Source organism: Enhydra lutris, unplaced genomic scaffold, assembly GCF_002288905.1.
Source record: "Enhydra lutris kenyoni isolate GAN:26980312 unplaced genomic scaffold, ASM228890v2 scaffoldscaffold14, whole genome shotgun sequence".
Lineage (NCBI taxonomy): Eukaryota > Metazoa > Chordata > Mammalia > Carnivora > Mustelidae > Enhydra > Enhydra lutris.
The window spans coordinates 42,609,027-42,628,494 of NW_019154098.1; the positions used below are offsets into that span (position 1 = coordinate 42,609,027).

Consider the following 19,468-nt stretch of genomic DNA (forward strand, 5'->3'; position numbering starts at 1 on the left):
TTTTTTTTTTTTTTAAAGGAATGACTTGCCGTTGGATCTATGGGATAAATGTCTGTTAACAGTAAAAAAATACCTCTGTGAGGGACAGGGTGGATATTCTTGTAAAAATAAATTGTTCTAATCAGTGTTCTTTTTAAAGTTACCACATAAGTGAAAACTTTAGATAAGGGGCACCTGGTTGGCTCAGTTGGAAGAGCATGTGACTCTTGATCTGAGGTTATGAGTTCAAAACCCCATATTGGGTGTAGAGATTACTTAAAAATAAAATCTTGTGGCTTGGACTAGAGGGCATTATACAAAGCGAAATAAGTCAGGGAAAGACAAATACCACATGATTTCACTCATATGTAGAATTTAAGAAACATAACAGATGAACATAGGGGAAGGGAAGGAAAAATAAGATAAGAAAAACAGGGAGTCTCTCATAAGAGACTTTTAACTATAGGGAACAAACTGAGGGTTGCTGGAGGGGAGATGGGTGGAGGGATGTGGTAATTGTGTGATGAGCATTAAGGAGGGTGCTTGATGTCATGAGTACTGGGTGTTATATGCATCTGATGAATCACTAAATTCTACCCTTGAAACTAATAGTATATGTTAACTAAATTGAATTTAAATAAAACATTAAAAATAAAATCTTAAAAGAAACTTTAGATAAGGTGATTTAAGGAGTAAATATATTTGAGTAATAATTTGTATCACAATTCTGGACATTTCCTTTTTTTGAAAGATTTTATTTAATTTGATTAATTTATTTATTTTGAAAGATTTTATTTATTTATTTATTTAATTAAAAAAAAGATTTTATTTATTTATTTGACAATGAGAGAGAGACAGAGATCACAAGTAGGCAGAGAGGCAGGCAGGGGGTGGGGAAGCAGGCTCCCTGCTGAGCAGAGAGCCCGACCATGTGGGGCTCGATCCTAGGACCCTGGGATCATGACCTGAACAGAGGCTTTAACCCACTGAGCCACCCAGCTACCCCTAAAGATTTTATTTTATTTTTTAAGTAATCTACACCCAGTGTGGGGCTTGAACTCACAAATCTAAGATCAGGAGTTGCATGCTCCACTGACTGAGCCGGCCAGTTTGCCCCTGTTTCCTTAAAATTTTATCTATAAAAAGTAAATGCTTAAAGTAGTTGCCCACCCCCATTTTTTTTTTTTTTTAAAGATTTTATTTATTTGTTTGAAAGAGAGACAGCGAGAGAGGGAACACAAGCAGGGGAAATGGGAGATGGAGAAACAGGCTTCCCACTGAGCTGGGAGCACAGTTTGGGGCTGGATACCAGGACCCTGGGATCATGACCCAAGCCAAAGGCAGATGCTCAATGACTGAGCCACCCAGGTGCTCCCCATCGCACCCTTTTTCTTTTTCTTTCTTTCTTTTTTTTTTTTTAAAGATTTTATTTATTTATTTGACAGAGAGACACAGCGAGAAAGGGAACACAAGCAGGGGGAGTGGGAGAGGGAGAAACAGCCCCTCCCCCTCCAAGCAGGGAGCCTGATGCGGGGCTCCATCCCAGTACCCTGGGACCACAACCTGACCCGAAGGCAGACGCCCAAGGACTGAACCACCCAGGCGCCCCCTGCACCCTTTTTTTTAAAAGTAAGCTGTCCGTCCAATGTGAGGCTTGAATTCATGAACTCAAGATGAAGAGTCGTGTGCTCCACTGACTGAGCTAGCCAGGTACTCTTAAAGCAGTCTTGGATGGTTTTTTTTTTTTTTTTTTTTTTTTTTTTAAGATTTATGTATTTATTTATTTGACAGGCAGAGATCACAAGTAGGCAGAGAGGCAGGCAGAGAGAGAGGAGGAAGCAGGCTCCCCGCTGAGCAGAAAGCCCAATGCAGGGCTTGATCCCAGGACCCTGGGATCATGACCTGAGCCTAAGGCAGAGGCTTAACCCACTGAGCCACCCAGGCTCCCCAGCAGTCTTGTTTTTTACTACGAAAAGAAAGGATTGTTTTCATCTTCTAAGACCAAAGGTCTTATTTATATAGATGGTATATAAAGGCATTAGAAGGAATGTAAAATGGGCAATCCACGTTTCCTCTGCTCTACAGTTTTCTGAACCATTCATGGTATGGGGATTAAAGTCTTCAAATTCTTTTTCCCTCTCCTTTTTGGTTGTTGCAGTTAACATACAATATTATATTAATTTCTGATGTACAACATAGTGATCTGACAATTACATATGGTATGTCATGCTTATATGTAGTCACCATCTGTCAGCAGATTTTTTTCCCTTTTTTTATTGTGGTAAAATATAACAAAATTTGCTATTTTACCATTTTTAAGTTTGCAAAATAAGTGGCATTAATTATACTCACACTGTTGTACAGGGATCACCACTATTTTCATTTGGAAACTTTTTCATTACCCCAGACAAATCCTGTAACCACTATTAAACAGTAATTCCCTATTCCCTCCTTCACACACCCCCTTGTAAACACTATATTACTTTCTCTCTTCATAAATTTGACTTCTAGTTACCTTATATAAGTGGAATCATACAATATTTGCCCTTCTGTTTCTGGCTTATTTCACTTAGCATAATATTTTCAAGGTTCATCTGTGTTGTAGTATGTGTCAGAACTTCATGACTTTGTATGGTTGAATCACATTCGTTTGTATGTATACACCATAGTTTAGTTATCCATTCTTTGTTTTTTTTTTTTTTTAATCCATTCATTTTTTGATGGATACTTGGGTTTTCACTTTTTGGCTGTTGTGAATAATGCTATTATGAATGTGGGCACACAAGTTTCTGTTTAAGTCCCTATGTTCATTTTTCTAGGACTGGAATTGCTGGGTAATATAGTAATTCTACATTTAACTTTTTGAAGAACTACCAAAATGTTTTTCACAACTGCTGCTGCACTGTTTTACGTTCCCACCAGCAATGCGTGAGGGTTCCAGTTTCTCTATATTCTCAACAACACTTGTTACTTACTATTTTGTTTAGTTTTTATTGTAGATATCCTAGAAGATATGAGTGGTTTTTCATTTGTGGTTTTGATTTGCAACTCTCTTATGAATAGTGATGCTAAGAATCCTTTCATGTGCTTATTGCCTATCTGTATATCTTCTTTGGAAAAATATCTATTCAAGTTCTTTGCCTGTTTTTTTTTTTTTTAACAATTTTATTTATTTATTTGAGAGAGAGACAGAGAGAGCATGAAAGGGGAGAAGGTCGAAGGTCAGAGGGAGAAGCAGACTCCCCGTGGAGCTAGGAGCCTGATGCCGGACTTGATTCCGGGTCTCTGGGATCACAACCTGAGCCAAAGGCAGTTACTTAACCAGCTTAGCCAACCAAGTGCCCTTTGCCTGTTTTTTTTTTTTTTTTTTAAGATTATTTATTTATTTATTTGACAGATAGAATGAGAGCACAAGTGGGCAGAGCAGCAGGGAGAGGGAGAAGCAGGCTCTCTGTTGAGCTCAGAGCCCGATGTGGGGCTCCATCCCGGGACCCTGGGATCATGACCTGAGCCAAAAGCAGCTGCTCCGCTTAACTGAGCTACCCAGGTGCCCCCCCCCCCCCCCCCCCGCCCTTGCCTGGTTTTTAATGGATTGTTTTAATTGATTGTCTTTTTGTTGTTAAAAGGGTCTGCTGGTTTTTAACTCTGCTTCTTTGGTCTGCGTGTGTTTGTTTTAGTCTACATTTCTTTTCTTTTCTTTTTTTTTTTTTTAAGATTTTATTTATTTATTTGACAGAGACACAGAGAGAAAGGGAACACAGCAGGGGGAGTGGGAGAGGGAAAAGCAGACTTCCTGCTCAGCAGGGAGCCCCATATAGGGCTCAATCTCAGGACCCTGGAATCATGACCCAAGCCTAAGGCAGATGGGTAATGACTGAGCCACCCAGGCACCCCACCCCAGTTTTAGCCTACATTTCTTTAGAATTCTGGCCACAATGTAAGATGAAAGTACAAGTTTCTGTTTTTTAGCAAGATTTATTTTTTTTGTTTTATTTTTAATTTTTTTCTATTTCCTTTTTTATTTTTTGAAAAGTTTTTATTTATTTATTTTGAGAAAGAGAGAGTGTGCATAAGTGGGGGAACAGTAGGTTGGAGGAGAGGGTGAAGGAGAGGGAGAAGCAGACCCCCGCTGAGCAAGTAGCCTGATGTGGGGCTCAATCCCAGTACCCCAGGATTACGACCTGAGCTGAAGGCAGATGCTCAATGACTGAGCCACCCAGGTGCCCCTATTTTTTATTTTTTCATTTTTTAAAAGATTTTATTCATTTAAGAGAGAGAGAAAAAGCAAGAACAAGTCTGTGGGGAGGGGAAGAAGGACAGAGGGAGAGGGAGAAGCAGGGTCCCTGCTGAGCAGGGAGCCCAATGTGGGACTTGATCCCAGGACGCTGGGATCATGACCTGAGCCAAAAGCAGGTACTTAACTGAGCCACCCAGGCATCCCAAGGTATCTTTTCTTATTTTTTATTTTTAGTTTATTTTTATTTTTTAATGATTTTATTTATTTATTTGACAGAGATCACGAGTATGCGGAGAGGCAGGCAGAGAGAGATGGGGAAGCAGGCTCCCTGCTGAGCAGAGAGCCCTATGCTGGGATCTATCCCAGGACCCTGGGATCATGACCTGAGCCGAAGGCAGAGCCTTAACCCACTGAGCCACCCAGGCGCCCCTCAAGGTTTCTTTTTCTAAAGATTTTATTCAAGGTTTCTTTTTTTAAAAACAGCTTTAATTAGATACAATTCACATACCATTACAATTCATTGGTCTTTATTATATTCACAGTTTTACAGTGATCACCAAGGTCCATTTTAGAACATTTTCATCATTCCAGAAAGAAACCTCATATATATTACCAGTTGTTCTCCATTTTTCTCCAAGTCTTTCAGCCCTTTGCAACCACTAATCTTTTTTTTTTTTTGTCTCTGTAGATTTGCCTCTTGGGGACGTTCATATAAATAGAATCATACATTTATACTTGTAGCTTTTTGTGACTGACTTTTTCCAGTTAGCATAATGTATTCAAGGCTCACCCATGTTTTAGCATGTATCAATAATTTATTTCTTTTTATTGCCAAATTTATTAATTTTCTATTGCTTCTATAATAAGTTACCAAATTTAGTGGCTCAAAAGAACACAAATCTATCATAATTCTGTAGGTCAGAAGTCCAAAATAGGTCTCACTGGGCTAAGATCAAGGTATTGGTATAGAAAACCCAAAAGACTCCATGAAAAATGGCTAGAACTGATACATAAACTCAGCAAAGTTGCAGGATATAAAATCAATGTACAGAAATCTGATGCATTTCTATACACCAATAATGAAGTAGCAGAAAGAGAAATCAAGGAATCGACCTCATTTACAATTGTACCAAAAACCATAACATACCTAGGAATAAACCTAAGCAAAAAGATAAAAGATCTCTACACTGAAATCTATATAAGACTTTTGAAAGAAATTGAAGACACAAAGAAATGGAGAATTATTCCATGCTTATGGATTAAAAGAACAAATATTATTAAAATTCTATCTACACATTCAGGGCAATCTTTATCAAAATAACACCAGCATTTTTCACAAAGTTCGAACAAATAGTTCTACAATTTGTATGGAACTAGAAAAGACCCTGAGTAGCCAAGGTAATGTTTAAAAAGAAAACCAAATCTGGAGGTATCACAATTCCGGACTTCAAGCTGTATTACAAAGCTGTAATCATCAAGACAGTTTGGTACTGGCACAAAAACAAACACTTTGATCATTGCAACAGAATAGAGAACCTAGGAATGAGAGAGAACCACAACTCTGTGGTCAACCGATCTTCAACAAAGCGGGAAAGAATATCCATTGGAAAAAAGACAGTTTCTTTAACCTGGTGTTCAGAAAACGACAACAAAAAGAGTGAAACAGGACCACTTTCTTACACCATACACAAAAATAAATTCAAGATGGTGAAAGACCTAAATGTGAGACACGAATCCATCAAAATCCTAGAAGAGAACACAAGCAACAACCTCTTTGACTTCTGCCATATCAATTTCTTACTAGACACATCTCTAGAGGCAAGGGAAATAAAAGCAAAAATGAACTATTGGGACTTTGTCAACATGAAAACCTCCTGCACAGCAAAGGATACAATCAATGAAACTAAAAACAGCCTATGGAATGGGAGAAGATACTTGCAAAAGGTGTTGGCAGAACTGCATTCACTCATTTAGGCTAGAAGCTGTATCCTTTGCCTTTTTTAGGTTCAGTAGTCCACCTGCATTTTATTTTTTCCCTTTTATTTTCAAAGCCAGTAATGACAGTTTCAGTTCTCATGTTATTATGTCTCTGGTTCCCTCAGACTGGGAATCATTTGATTAGACTGGGCCAACCTGGGTAAACCAGGACAGTCTCTCCATTTCAGGAGCGATTACTTTAAGCACATCTTAATCACATCTACATAATTCTTTTGCCTTTCTTTTAATATATTCACAGATTCTGGGGATTAGTATAGACATTTTGGGAAGCATTGTTCTGCCTACCTTACTGTATAATGTATTAATATACCACATTTTATTTATCTGTCAGTTGACAGGCATTTGGATTGTTTCCACTTTTCAAATGAGTTATTAATAATGCTTGTGAACATTTGTGTACAAGTTTTCGTGTAGACATGTGTTTTCATTTTTCTTGGGTACATTCCTAGTTATGGAATTGCTGGATCATGTAACTCTATGTTTAACCTTTCATTGACAAACTCTTTGCCAAGGTGGCTGCCATATTTTAGTTCCTGCCATCAACGTATGAGGGTTTCAATTTCTCCACATCTTTGTCAACACTTACTCTTATCTTTTTGATTGTAGTCTACTAGTGGGTGAAGTAGTATCTCATTTGTGGTTTTGATTTGTGCATCACTGGTGGCTAATGTTGTTGAGCATCTTTACATGTGCTTATTGGCCATTTGGATATCTTCTTTGGACTATTCAGATCCTTTGACCTTTGAGTGTTTTTTAAAAGATTTATTCATTTATTTTAGAGAGCAGGGAAGGGCGGGGTGGGGGGGGAGAGAGAGAGACTTTCCAGCAAACTCCATGCTGAACGTAGATCCCAGTGTGGGGCTTGATCCCAGAACCCTGAGATCATGACCTGAGTCAAAAGCAAGAGTTGGATGTTTAACTGAGCCATCCAGGTGCCCCTAGATCTTTTGACCTTTGTAAAATTGTATTATTTGCTTTTTGTTACAGAGTTGTAAGAGTTTTTCTTTTTTAAGGATCTTTTTAAAATTTAACTTAAATTTAATTTTAATTTTTAATTAATCCCTACATCTAACATGGGGCTTGAATTCACAACCTTGAGATCATAAGTCCCATGCTTCATTAACTGAGCCAACCAGGCACCCCAAGAGTGTTATTTTGAAAAATATATTTTAGGGGCTCCTGGGTGGTTCAGTCATTGGGCATCTGCCTTCGGCTCAGGTCATGATCCCAGGGTCCTGGGATCTGGCTTCCTGCTCATTGGGAAGCCTGCTTCTCCTTCTCCCACTCTCCCTGCTTGTGTTCCCTCTCTTGCTGTCTCTATCTGTCAAATAAATAAATAAAAATCTTATATATATATTTAGCTACAGGTCCCTTATCAGATATACTATTTGCAAATATTTTCTCTCATTCTGTTGATTATTCACTTTCTTGATAGTATCATTTGTAGCACAGAAGATTTAAATTTGATTAAGTCCAATTTATCTAATTTTTTTGGTGTTGGTACTTATGATTTTGGTATTTTATCTAAGAAGGTCATGAGGAGTTACTCCTGTATCTGATTTTATTAATTGTTTTATTTTTTAGAGAGGAAGAGGTGGTAGAGGGAGAGAGAGAGAAAGAGAATCTTAAGCAGGCTCCACTCCCAGACGTGGGACTCAATCTCGTGACCCTGAGATTAAGACCTGAGCTGAAACCAAGAGTCGGATGCTTAACCAACTGAGCCACCCAAGCACCCCTGTATTTTATTTATTTTTAAAATTAATTTGTTTTTTTGGTGTGCCTAGTTGGCTCAGTCAGTAGAGCATGTGATTGTTGATGAGTCATGAGTTTGAACCCCATGTTGGATGTAGAGAATTACTTAAAAATCTTAAAACAAAACAAACTCATTTGTTTTTTATTGAGGTATGATTGACATACAGCATTATATTCAGGTATACAACATAATGGTTTGATATTTGTAGATATTGTGAAATGATTACTGTAATAAGTGTAATTATCATCTGTCACTGTACATACAGAATTTTTCCCCCTTGTCTCATGTATTCTAAGAGTTTTGTAGTTTTAGTTCTTACATTTTAGTCTGTCCCATTTTTGAGTTCATTTTTGTATGTGGTGTGAGGTAGGGGTCCAACTTCTTTCTTTTGTACGTGGATACTGTGTTATTCCAGGATGTTAAAAAGACTCTTCTTTACCCATTAATCATTTTGATACCATTGTCTTAAGGTTTATTTTTTGATGTAGTTTCTAAGGACTAATTTGAGAGCAAAACCATTGATTTACTCTTTTCTTCTTTTAATTCTATCAGGAAACTAAATAGTTATTTTTAAAAGCTAGGCATTTTTGAAATAGGCATTTTTGAAATTGTACAGCTGTTTTAAGCAAGGCAACATGAGAAGCCTTAGCAGTTCACTCTAGTGAACTTCTCCTTAGTCTAGCCCATTCCTAAATTTTTGTTCTTAAATTATTTCTCATCTTAGATGAAAATAATATTGTTTTGATAACTTCAGGGGTTTTCATTTGTTTGGTCTGATAAATACAAAATCTGGAACAAAAATGAGTGTCAAAATAAATATGCTAATTGAATTATACAGGAGTCTGAATCTATACTAGTATAAGTAAAATATATGGGGAGAAGAGTAAGCTAAGATCTTAAAGTGGAATGCTAAATCATAATAATAGAAGTGATGGTGTTAGAAGATATCAGTGGATGCCCTAAGTTACAAAACAGTAGATCTTAAAAGTTCTCATCACAAGAAAAAAATTTTGTAACCGTGTATGGTGATAGATTTAACTAGACTTATTATGGTGATCAGTTTGCAATATATACAAATACTGAATCATTACTGTTGTACATCTGAAACTAACGTTTTATGTCAATTAAACTCAATTAAAAATATAGGGATATCTTTAAGCCAGGGCTGAAGAGAAAACTGCTTTTGATATTCCAATTAAAGGAGCTTGTTAGCACACAATAATATTTGCTTATGAATTATTTCTGGGGATAAAAGAGGGCTTTTATTTTTTATTTATTTTATTTTTTTATAAACATATAATGTATTATTAGCCCCAGGGGTACAGGTCTATGAATCGCTAGGTTTACACACTTCACAGCACTCACCATATCACATACCCTCCTAAAAGACGGCTTTTAAGTTGCATATTTGTTATACGGGAACACTTACCCACCTACAATATACTAGGATTTTAAAATGGAATTAAGACATTTAATATTAGTGCACTCTATAACAAAGAGTTTACATATTAGTTCTCAATGCATGGAACAGAATCTGTGTAATTCTTAAAACAATTTAAGGGACTGGTCAGTATGAACTCTAGAAGGAAGTTTGAGGACCATAAATGTCACTACTTCCTAGATGCGTGGACATTGGCTAGAACCACTTATGTTCCTACTCACCTGTCTTGCTTTCTGCAGCAGTTGTTGGCATTAGACAGTCATTTGTGTTGTCAAAAAAAAAAAATTCAGTAGATACCAAAACTAGTGGGTGAATGTTTAAGGAAATAATATGTATACATATGTGTGTACACACACACACACACACACACACACACACACACCTTAATCTAGTTAATTAATTTTTTAAAAGTAGGCCCCATGCCCAGTGTGGAGCCCAGCGTGGTGCTTGAACTCATGACCCAGGGATCAGGACCTGAACTGAGATCCAGACTCGGGCACTTAACTGAGTTACCCAAGCGCCCCAGGGTATTTGAATAGACTTAACCATCTCCTCACTATATACTTTTAAAAAATTACAAAGGAAAAAATACTGACTTTGCAGGGAGACCTAGCAGATACTACCTTTATCTAGTATATACTTACAGTAATGGGACAATGGATACTATGTGCGTCTTGATATGATGAACTATGGTATTTCTGTCCAAATGGCATAACCTGAAGCTAATTATAAGGAAACATGAGACAGTCCGTTTTGGGACATTCTAGGAAATGATTGGCCTATACTCTTTAAAAGTGTCAAAGTCCCAAAAGACAAGTAAAGGTTAAGGAATTATTCTAGATTAGAGACTACAGAAATATGCTTACTAAATGTAATATATCATCTGGGATTGGATCCTGGCTTAGGGAAAACACTATAAATGATATTATTGGGAAAAGTGACTGAATTTGAATGTGGACTGTGCGTTAAATAATATACCAATAAGAAATCCTGATCTTGATAATTTTACTGTGATTGTGGAAGAGTGACTTTGCTCTTTGTAAACATATCTTGAAATATTTAGAGGTAAAGGAGCACAATGTCTCCAGTTTAATCTCAGATATTGACATATACAGACAAGCAGAGTCATGCAGCTGAAGTGTGCTGGGCCCGTAACACATATAGACAGACACACAAAGAAAGAGAGGGAGAAAGGGAGGAAAGGAAAACAAATGAAGCAAAATGTAAACAAATGGTAAATCTGGGCAAATGCCATCTAGGATTTCCTTGTATTTATTTCTATAATGTTTCTTTAAGTTTGAAATGATGTAAAAGTAAAATTATGGTGTCCATTAGTATATTACTATGACTTACTGTAAAATCTTACAAGATAGGTTTTTTGAATACCTCTGAAATTTATTTTAATAAGAATATTTATAGGGATATGTGTCTGTTATTGTGAGTTATATTTAAAAGGATTCAGGGGTGTCAGGATGGCTCAGTGGTTGAATGACTGACTATTGATTTTGGCTCAGGTCATGATCTCAGGGTCAAGCCTGCATTGGGCTCCCTGCTCAGTGGGTGTCTGCTTGGGATGCTCTCTCTCCCTCTACCCCCATTTGCATGCATGTGCTCTCTCTCAAATCTTAAAGAAAAAAATTAAACATAGTCTGGGAGGCAGAAAAATGGACTTCCAAAAACATCCGTATTTTAATCCTGTGAATATGTTACCTTATATGGCAAAAGGAAGTTAGACTAAGTCATTAATGTTAAAGACCCCGAGATTGGGAGGTTATCTTGGATTATCTGGGTGTGCCCAGTAAGAGGGAGACAGAAGAGAGTGTTAGATGTGGTTAGGGAAGCAGGGTCAGAGAGATGCAGAGTAGCTGGCTTTGAGGATAGGGGAAGGGGACCACTAGCCAAAAAATGACTTAGAAGTTTGCAAAGACAAGGAAATGTATTCTCTCCAGAGCTTCCAGAAAAGGGTACATCCCTACTGATCACCTTGATTTTAGCCCAGTAAGACCCAAGTTAGAGTTCTAACATACAGAATTACAAAATGATAATTTTGCATTGCCTCAAGCCACTAAATTTGTGGTAGCTTTTTACAACAGCAATAGAAAACAAATACATATACAAAAATAGAGAAAATAGTTTATATAAAAAAACCCTTATGTACCATTATGTAGCTTCAACAGATGTCAATTCATGACCAATCTTATTTCATTTTTACCTTTTCAACTCCCTGCCCAATTCCTCCCTACTCATTATTTTTTTAAAGTTTTTATTTTTTTAAGGATTTTTAAAAAGATTTTATTTATTTATTTGACAGAGATCATAAGTAGGCAGAGAGGGAAGCAGAGAGAGAGAGAGGGGGAAGCAGTCTCCCCACTAAGCAGAGAGCCTGATGTGGGGCTCGATCCCAGGACCCTGAGATCATGACCTGAGCTGAAAGCAGAGGCTTTAACCCACTGAGCCACCCAGGTGCCCCAAAGATTCTGTTTTTAAGTAATCTCTACATCCAACATGGGGCTTGAATTTACAACCCTGAGATTAAGAGTTGCATGCTTTGCTGAATGAGCCAGCCAGGCGCCCCTTGTGTTTTTATTTTATTTTTTAAAGATTTTATTTATTTATTTATTTGTCAGAGAGAGAGAGAGAGAGAGAGATAGAGAGAGAGCACGCACAAGCAGGCAGAGGCGTAGAGAGAAGCAGGCTCCCTGCCAAGCAAGGAGCCTGATGCAGGACTCGATTCCGGGACCCTGAGATCATGACCTGAGCCGAAGGCAGTGGCTTAAGTGACTGAGCCACCCAGGCGTCCCTGTGTTTTTATTTTAATCACTCAGTGCTCATCATGACATATACTTCTTAATCTCCATCACCTATTTTACCCACTCCTCTATATCTCCCCTCTGGTAACAGTTTGTTCTCTATGGTTAAGGGTCTGTTTCTTGGTTTTTCTCTTGCTCTTTTTATTCCCCTTTGCTCATTTTTTTTCTTAAATTCCACATATGAGTGAAATCATATGATATTTGTCTTTCTCTAATTTATTTAACTTAGCTTTATACTCTCTGTCTCCATCCATGTCATTGCAAATGGCAAGATTTCATTCTTTTTCATGGCTGAATAATATTCCATGTATATACAACAGATACCACATCATCTTTATCCATTCGTCAGTTGATAGACACTTGGGCTGCTTCCATATCCTGGCTATTGTAAATAAGACTGCTATAAACATGGGGGAGTACATGTATCCCTTTAAATTAATGTTTCTGTATTCTTTGGGTAAATACCTAGTAGTGCCATTGCTGGATCACAGGGTAGTTCTATTTTTAACTTTTTTCTTTTTTAAGATTTTATTTATTTGAGAGAGAACGAGAGTGTATGTGCGTGTGTGAGCATGAGGGTGGGCAGAGGGAGAAGAAGCAGAATCCCCACTGAGTGTGGACCCTGATGTTGGGCTTGATCCCAGGATCCCAAGATCATGACCTGAGCTGAAGGCCAGCCGCTTATCCAAATGAGCCACCTAGGCACCCCTGTTTTTAACTTTTTGAGGAACCTCCATACTGTTTCCCAGTGGCTACACCAGTTTACATTCCCACCAATAATGCAAGAGGGTTCCTTTTTCTCCATATCCTTGCCAACATCTCTTGTTTCTTATGTTGATTTTAGCTGTTCTGACAAGTGTGAGGTGATAACTCATTGTAATTTTGATTTGCATTTCCCTGATGGTGAGTGATGATGAGTATCTTTTTCATGTGTCTGTTGGCCATCTGTATGTCTTTCTGGTGGAAATGTTAGTTCATGCCCTTTGTCCATTCTTTAATTGGAATACTTGTTTTTGGGGTATTGCATAAGTTTTTTATATATTTTGGATACTAAGCCTTTAATACATATGTCATTTGCAAATATCTTCTCCCATTCCATAGGTTGCCTTTTAGTTCTGTTGGCTGTTTCCTTTGCTGTGGAGAAGCTTTTTATTTTGATTTAGTCCAAGTTTATTTTTGCTTCTGTTTCCCTTGCCTCAGGGGACTTATCTAGGAAAGAGTTCCTATGACCAATATCAGAGAAATTATTGCCTGTGCTATCTTCTAGGATTTTTATGGTTTCAGGTCTCACATTTAGGTCTTTAATCAATTTTTGAGGTGGGGAGGGATAGAAGAAGAGGGAGAGAGAATCTTAAGCAGGCTCCATGCCTTGCATGGATCCCAGTGGGAGACTCAGTCTCACAACCCTGAGATGATGATGTGAGCTGAAATCAAGAGTCAGACACTTAACCGACTGAGCCATCCATGTGCCCCTCCATGTTGAATTTCTTTTTGTGTATGGTGTAAGAAAGTGGTCCAATTTCATTTTTCTGCATGTTGCTGTCCAGTTTTCCCAATACCATTTGTTGAAGAGACTGTCTTTTTCCCATTGAATATTCCTTCCTGCTTTGTTGAACATTAATTGACCATATAGTTAGGGGTTTTATGTCTGGATTTTCTATTCTGTTCCATTGATCTATGTGTCTTTTTTGGTGCCAGCACCATTACTGTTTTGATTACTACAGCTTTGTAATATAACCTGAAGTCTGGAATTGTGATGCCAGCTTTGCTTTTCTTTTTCAAAATTAATTTGACTATTTGGGATCTTTTGTAGTTCCATACGAATTTTAGTGTTGTTTGTTCCAGTTCTGTGAAAAATGGTGTCAGTATTTGATAGGGATTGCATTAAACATGTAGATTACTTTGGGTAGTATAGACATTTTAACAGTATTTGTTCTTCCAATCCATGAGTATGAAATGTCTTTCCATTTCTTTGTGTCACCTTCAATTTCTTTCATAGTTTTTAGAGTACAAGTCTTTTACCTCTTTGGTTAGGTTTATTCTTAGGTATATCTCATTATTTTTGGCGCAGCATACTCATTATTTTGATGCCAATCCCAGGAATATCTTTTCATTTGTAAACGGTTTAATATTTGTTTCTGTAAACAACGCAGTGACAGTACCACTATCCCACATAAAAAATGGAGAATATTTAAGTATTGATTTTAATATTGAGAAACTTTGCAAAAGAGCAATTGTCTCTGAGAAATGGCATGTTATGACATGTTTAAAAACTCTCCTGATATGTTGTGTAACATACACTATAATTATAAGCATAATTTTCATTCTGTTGTGTGTTTCAGCTTTTATAACATAATTAAAACTAGTTTAATAGTAAAAATTGGATTTATTTATTTTTTTTAAATATATTTTTTTAAGAATTTATTTATTTGAGAGAGAGGGAGAGAGCACAAGCAGAGGGAGGATCGTGGGGAGAGGGAGAAGCAGGCTCCCCATGATGAGGGGCTCAATCCCAGGAACCCAGGATCATGACCTGAGCTGAAGGCAGATACTTAACACACTGAGCCACTCAGGTGCCCCTAAAAATTGGGTTTTAAGTTTATTTTAAAATATCTATTCCCTATTAAAATATAGAGAAACTGGTAGTTTATATTTTAAATTAGGAATCTGCTGTGTAAAAATATGGGAAATTAGATTTAATTTCTGCATAAAATATATCTTCCCTTCTTTTAGGCTGTTGCAAGTGAGAATACCTTTCTCCAGTTACAAAATAATCCCAGAATATGCAGTTCAAATCTGTCTACCGAGAGAAGCACTAGAGAAATTAACCATGGTCATAATAACAGTGGAAAACACTATTCTGAAGCATCTGTAATGGCAATGTTAGATCCACCTCATACAGGTAAGACTTCTTTTTATTGATTAGGTTTACACTTGACCAGTTGTAGTGTAGTATTATTTAAATTGACTGTTTCAAGAATGAATGTTATATTGAAAAGTGTTGTAAAACCTCTAGATTGTTGGCAATTCAGATTTTTCTGGTTATAATTTCTTTAGTGATTGGGTTAACAGCCATGTAGTTCAAATCTTGTACTTTATAATAGATATCTAAGACTGTTCATTGTGAATTTGTTGGTTAAGTATGGTATGTTCCTCAAGTACCAAAATAAATTCTGTTCAAAGATTTGATTAAAAAAGTTATAAAAACCATGTTGGGGTAGACCATATGACTCTTAATCTCAGTGTCATGGGTTCAAGCCCTACATTGGGCATGGAACCTATTTAAAAAAAAAAATTAAAAACTGTGTTAACAGTACTAAGTTGTAGAGGTGAACTTGAAATGAGTAAAATTGTTAATTAATAATAGTTCATGGAGTACCTTCAGATCAGTTAGATTTGCATTATAAGGGTACATAACTGAAGGAGAACCAAGGATTTAACAGAGCTTCCTCCCTGCATTGTTGAATTGAGTTAAAATAATGATTGTTTCTTTTTTTATCTCTTAGAAATTAATATTTTAGAAGTAATTAAAATAATAAATAGGGTTGTTTCCTGATGTTTATTTGGCCTTCGAAAGACAACATAAGACTACATTTTTCCAAATAACATTCATTTTTTTGGTTGAATAAACAGATTCAGGGAGAGAGCCCCATCTGCTGGTCTACAGAAGAGTAATTGTCATGCTTAAGATACCAGTACAAATCAGTAAGAATCCTTAACATTTTGAAGGAAGTTCTTGAGATTTGTGAGGATTAATAAATTTTACCTATGAATGGGTTTATTTCTTGTTGGGGGAGAAAAGAATTCTGTATTTTCCCAACTGACTAGGATTCCTAGTTTCGTTTATGTGTTCCTTATAATTTTTCAAAAGCTGTGATGGTGTCAGGTATGGCAGTTTAACAGCTGGACTGTCTCATTGATTTGCTCTCTCCTTATTTCTTTTCTCCTTGTCCTTCCTTTTATTTTTCTTCCATCTTTGTTAAGTGAATATCCTGTTCTCCCAGGTTTTCTTCTCTACCGCCAAGCCTGTGACAGATAATGATCCATCTATTCCTCTTTCTTTTTCTATTATGGTGGCTAATCTCTTCACTAGGGAATGATATTTAGGCTGTAATACATTCCTTGTTACTGATTTGCTGCTGTATTTTTGTTCTATAGTTTCTCACTCTTTAACCTGCTAAATATGAGAAGGGAGTTAAGAGTTAAGATAAATTGAAGAGGGAGTTAATTTACTCAACCCTTAATCCCTTAATCCCTTCTCTGATTTAATACATTTACTGGACTGGGGGACCTTTGCCAACCTCCTGACACCCTGCTGCCTCTCATTCAGAGAGAGGTTAATTGGGGAAAAGAACATTGTGAGAAACATCTTGCTTTCTATGGTGGATTACTGGAGAGGAATGTTTTATGTAGAAAAAGTATGGAGATGAGAGATCTGTGTAGTATAATTCACCTTTTTACATCTTTTTAATCCTAGATCCACCCCCCTCCCTGAAGTGGGGTCTAAGCCGGTTTGTCCCAGTTAAAATATGTCCTCATTTTCCCTCATCATCTGTTTATTTTGAAAAATTTCCTGCATGTAGAGAAGTTGAAAGAATAATTATCATCCTAAATACTATAGTTGTTAACATTTTGCTTTCCTCCTTCCCCCCATATGTCCATTTTTTTCCTGGATCATTTGAAAATAAATTGCAGATGTTATGCCATATCATCCCTTAATACTTCAGCATGTATTTCTTTTTTTTTTTTTTTTAAGATTTTATTTTTTTGACAGAGACACAGTGAGAGAGGGAACACAAGGGGGAATGGGAGAGGGAGAAGCGGACTTCCCGCCAAGCAGGGGGCCTGATGCAAGGCTTGATCCCAGGACCCTGGGATCATGACCTGAGCTGAAGGCAGATGCTTAACGACTGAGTTACCTAGGCACCCCTCAGCATGTATTTCTTAAGATTTCTTAATAATACATAATACTTAATAACCACTTCATCAGTAATATCATTTTTGCCTAAGCTGGCTTAAGTTTTGTTTCTTTCTCAACTGAAAGTGCCCTAATGAGTATATTTTCATTCCACTGAACTTCACTGGGCATTTCAGGTCTCTTTATAACCCAGTGCCTTTGCAGGTAATAGTCCTTGTGTGAGAATGAGGGTGTAGGTCTGATGTGGAGAACAAAGGCAGGAGAAAAAAAAGATTAAACTTCCTTACAGCTTACAGCCCACTGACAAGTATTTGGGACAGGTAGAGTGACGTTCCTCAAGGAACTCAACTGCCTCAATGTTAATACTTTACTAAGGGCAAAAGGCAACCTTAGCTTGGCATTAGCCCTACCTCCAGGATCTTGTAAGTCTTTAACACATAACAATCTGTTTGGAAACTTCCTTTTTCTTAACCCCCCCCCCCCCCCAAGATATATGTTAGTAATCATCCTCCACGCATGTGGCCCACCGATGTACATCTGAAGGGTCTCATGACTAAGGTTATACTAGACAGTAGTAAATGACTTTTTCTTAATAATAGCTAGCCCTTCAAGGTCCTGGCAAGCTTGCTTCCAAATTCCTTAGAGATTACACTATCCCTAAACTCCTTCCATCTTGAAAGTATATAATCAGCCACTCCTGACAACCCCATTGCAACTCCTTCTGCCCACGATCTTGTCTCTGTGCTCTAATAAAACCACCTTTTTGCACCAAAGACATCTCAAGAATTGTTTCTTGACTGCTCCTGGATCCCAACATTTCACATCAGGTCTACCACTAATGACTTCATCCATGGCTCAGGGTAAATGCCTTTTTGGAGGTTGTGCTAGAAGGGCTCTCTTCTGTCTTTTAAAAAACTTTTTTTTTTTTTTTTTAAATTTTTTGGGTCTTCTCTGCAGCCTCTACTCTTTGCCTTGGCTTGAGAAAATTAAAGGAGAAATACAGTTGGTTCAATTAATTAATTCAATTAATTGAACAAAACTTAATTGTTTTAAGTCCTAACCTCTGGTACTTGCGAATGCAACCTTATTTGGAAATGGGGGCTTTGCAGTTGTAATCAACTTAAAATAAGGTTATACTGTGTTAGGGTGGATCCTAAATCTAATGGATGGTGTCCTTATGAGGCGAGAAGGCCACATGATGATTAAGTCAGAGATTGGAGTAATACACCTGCAAGCCCAGGGTCACCAAGGACCGTTGGCAACCACCAGAAGCTAGAAAGAGGCAAGGAAAGATTCTTTTCTGGAATCTTCAGAGAGAGAAAGCTTTTGCCGACACCTTGATTTTGAACTTCCGGTCTTCAGATTTTGAGAGAATGAATTCTGTGGTTTTAAGCCACCTAGTATTTGGTACTTTGTTATGGCAGTCCTTAGAAACTGATACAGGAAGCCTTGGTCCTCCTAATACTCAGAACAATACTTACTTTCTTTAGAAACAGAAAGAAATTGTTTCATTCTTTCTGATTCCTTCTCATTCTCTCTCAAACTGTTCATCCACACTGTCTTGTTTTGTATTTTATTTATTTACCTGACTAAAGTGTGAATACGAAGGCAGGAACTTTCCCCTTTTCAGATTTTTAAATCAGATAGTATGAATTAGAAAAAACATACTATGATTGAATGAAAGGATCTTGGAAAATTTGTGATTAAGTCCCTTGGGTAAGTCCTTTGGCTCTGAAATGCTTCAGAGAAGTCAAGTAGTCAAGTATAAGCTACTGGGATATCATAGTTTTCAGGGTTTGGTAATATTTGAGGAAACAGTTTAAAAAAATGGAACAAAAGTCATATTGTAATAGATAATTAATGAATGGAAACAGGTAAATGGAGTCACTGAATATAAATAAATGAAGTATGTAAAAATAAATTTGGTTGTGAAGGGAAAGAATAGTATCCTGAGAGAGAGCATGGGACCAGAGAGGTTTTTGTTGTTGTTTAAGATTTTATTTTTTTACTTAATCTCTGCACCCAACATGGGGCTTGAATCCGCAACCCTGAGATCAAGAGTTGAACACCATACTGACTGAGCCAGCCAGGCACCCCTGTTATTGTTCTTTTTTTTTTTTTTTTTTTTTTAATTTATTTATTTGACAGAGAGAGCACAAATAGGCAGAGCAACAGGCAGAGGAAGAGGGAGAAGCAGACTCTCTGGCGAGCAGGGAGCCCGATGCGGGGCTCGATCCCAGGTCCCTAGGAACATGACTGAGCCTAAGGCAGCTGCTTAACTGACTGAGCCACCCAGGTGCCCCTCCAGTTACTGTTTTTTAAAAGTAGTATG

At 37.3% G+C, this 19,468-nt stretch overlaps 1 protein-coding gene across 1 annotated transcript in view; it reads left to right on the top strand.

The window, feature by feature from the left end:
• Positions 1-19,468, top strand: part of LOC111146624 (RAD54 homolog B (S. cerevisiae)) — a 92,419-nt gene that overhangs the window by 669 nt on the left and 72,282 nt on the right. The window contains exon 2 of the mRNA XM_022502260.1: positions 14,952-15,120. Within this exon, the coding sequence (XP_022357968.1) occupies positions 14,952-15,120 (169 nt within the window). The remainder of the gene's footprint in view (positions 1-14,951; positions 15,121-19,468) is intronic.